This window comes from Buceros rhinoceros, unplaced genomic scaffold (genome assembly GCF_000710305.1).
Source record: "Buceros rhinoceros silvestris isolate BGI_N320 unplaced genomic scaffold, ASM71030v1 scaffold21142, whole genome shotgun sequence".
Classification (NCBI taxonomy): domain Eukaryota; kingdom Metazoa; phylum Chordata; class Aves; order Bucerotiformes; family Bucerotidae; genus Buceros; species Buceros rhinoceros.
In genome coordinates, this window is record NW_010399721.1 from 4403 (window position 1) to 5090 (window position 688).

At 59.0% G+C, this 688-nt stretch overlaps 1 protein-coding gene across 1 annotated transcript in view; it reads right to left on the minus strand.

Annotated features, from left to right (window-relative positions):
* Positions 1–82: 82 nt before the first annotated feature.
* The window catches only part of TEAD3 (TEA domain family member 3), a gene marked incomplete at its 5' end in the record, with an annotated part of 3438 nt that continues 2832 nt past the window's right edge, over positions 83–688 (minus strand). The window contains 2 exons of the mRNA XM_010131607.1: positions 83–196; positions 526–669. Of these exons, the coding sequence (XP_010129909.1) occupies positions 83–196; positions 526–669 (258 nt within the window). The remainder of the gene's footprint in view (positions 197–525; positions 670–688) is intronic.

Here is a 688-nt window from a genome sequence, read left to right on the forward strand (position 1 = left end):
CTTCTCATGAGCCAACGGACACGGGCGGCTTGTCTGCGTGGCCCCTCCCTCCCCTGCATGCCCCTCATACCCCCGAGGGCCCCTAGTCCTTGACCAACTTGTACACGTGGTGCTGGGCGCCATGCTCACTGGTGGAGACCTCGAACACGAAGGCGATGCAGAGCAAGGTCTCCTGGGTGTCCCTGTTCGTAACAACCTGCGGCAGAGCAGAGAGCGTGTCAGGAGGGGGCTGAGCCCGCCGGGAGATGCTGTTATTCGGGGGGTCACACGGGCTCAGGCACAACCACTTTAATTAGGCCATCAAAAATGTACTACCCATTTTTTGCGGGGGTTACACAGGCTCAGACTCAGCCAATTTAACTGCACCATGGAAAATTCACTACTCATTTTTGGGGGGTTGCATAGGCTCAGGCAGGGCCGGTGCGTTTGCAGTGCTGGGGCCAGACACCACAGCAGGGATGGCAGGATCCATGTGAGCTCCATGCTCTAGGTGGGAAACGCACCCTGGAAACGGCGGGGAGGTACCTGCAGGATGGTGAAATTCTCCAGGACGCTGTTCATCATGTACTTCTCCGGGAGGTGCTTGAGCTTGTGGATGAAGTTGATCATGTACTCGCACATGGGAGACCGGTGGATGCGGTAGACGAAGCGGCCGGTTTCCCGCCCCGCCTACTCCGCCTGCGGGGGG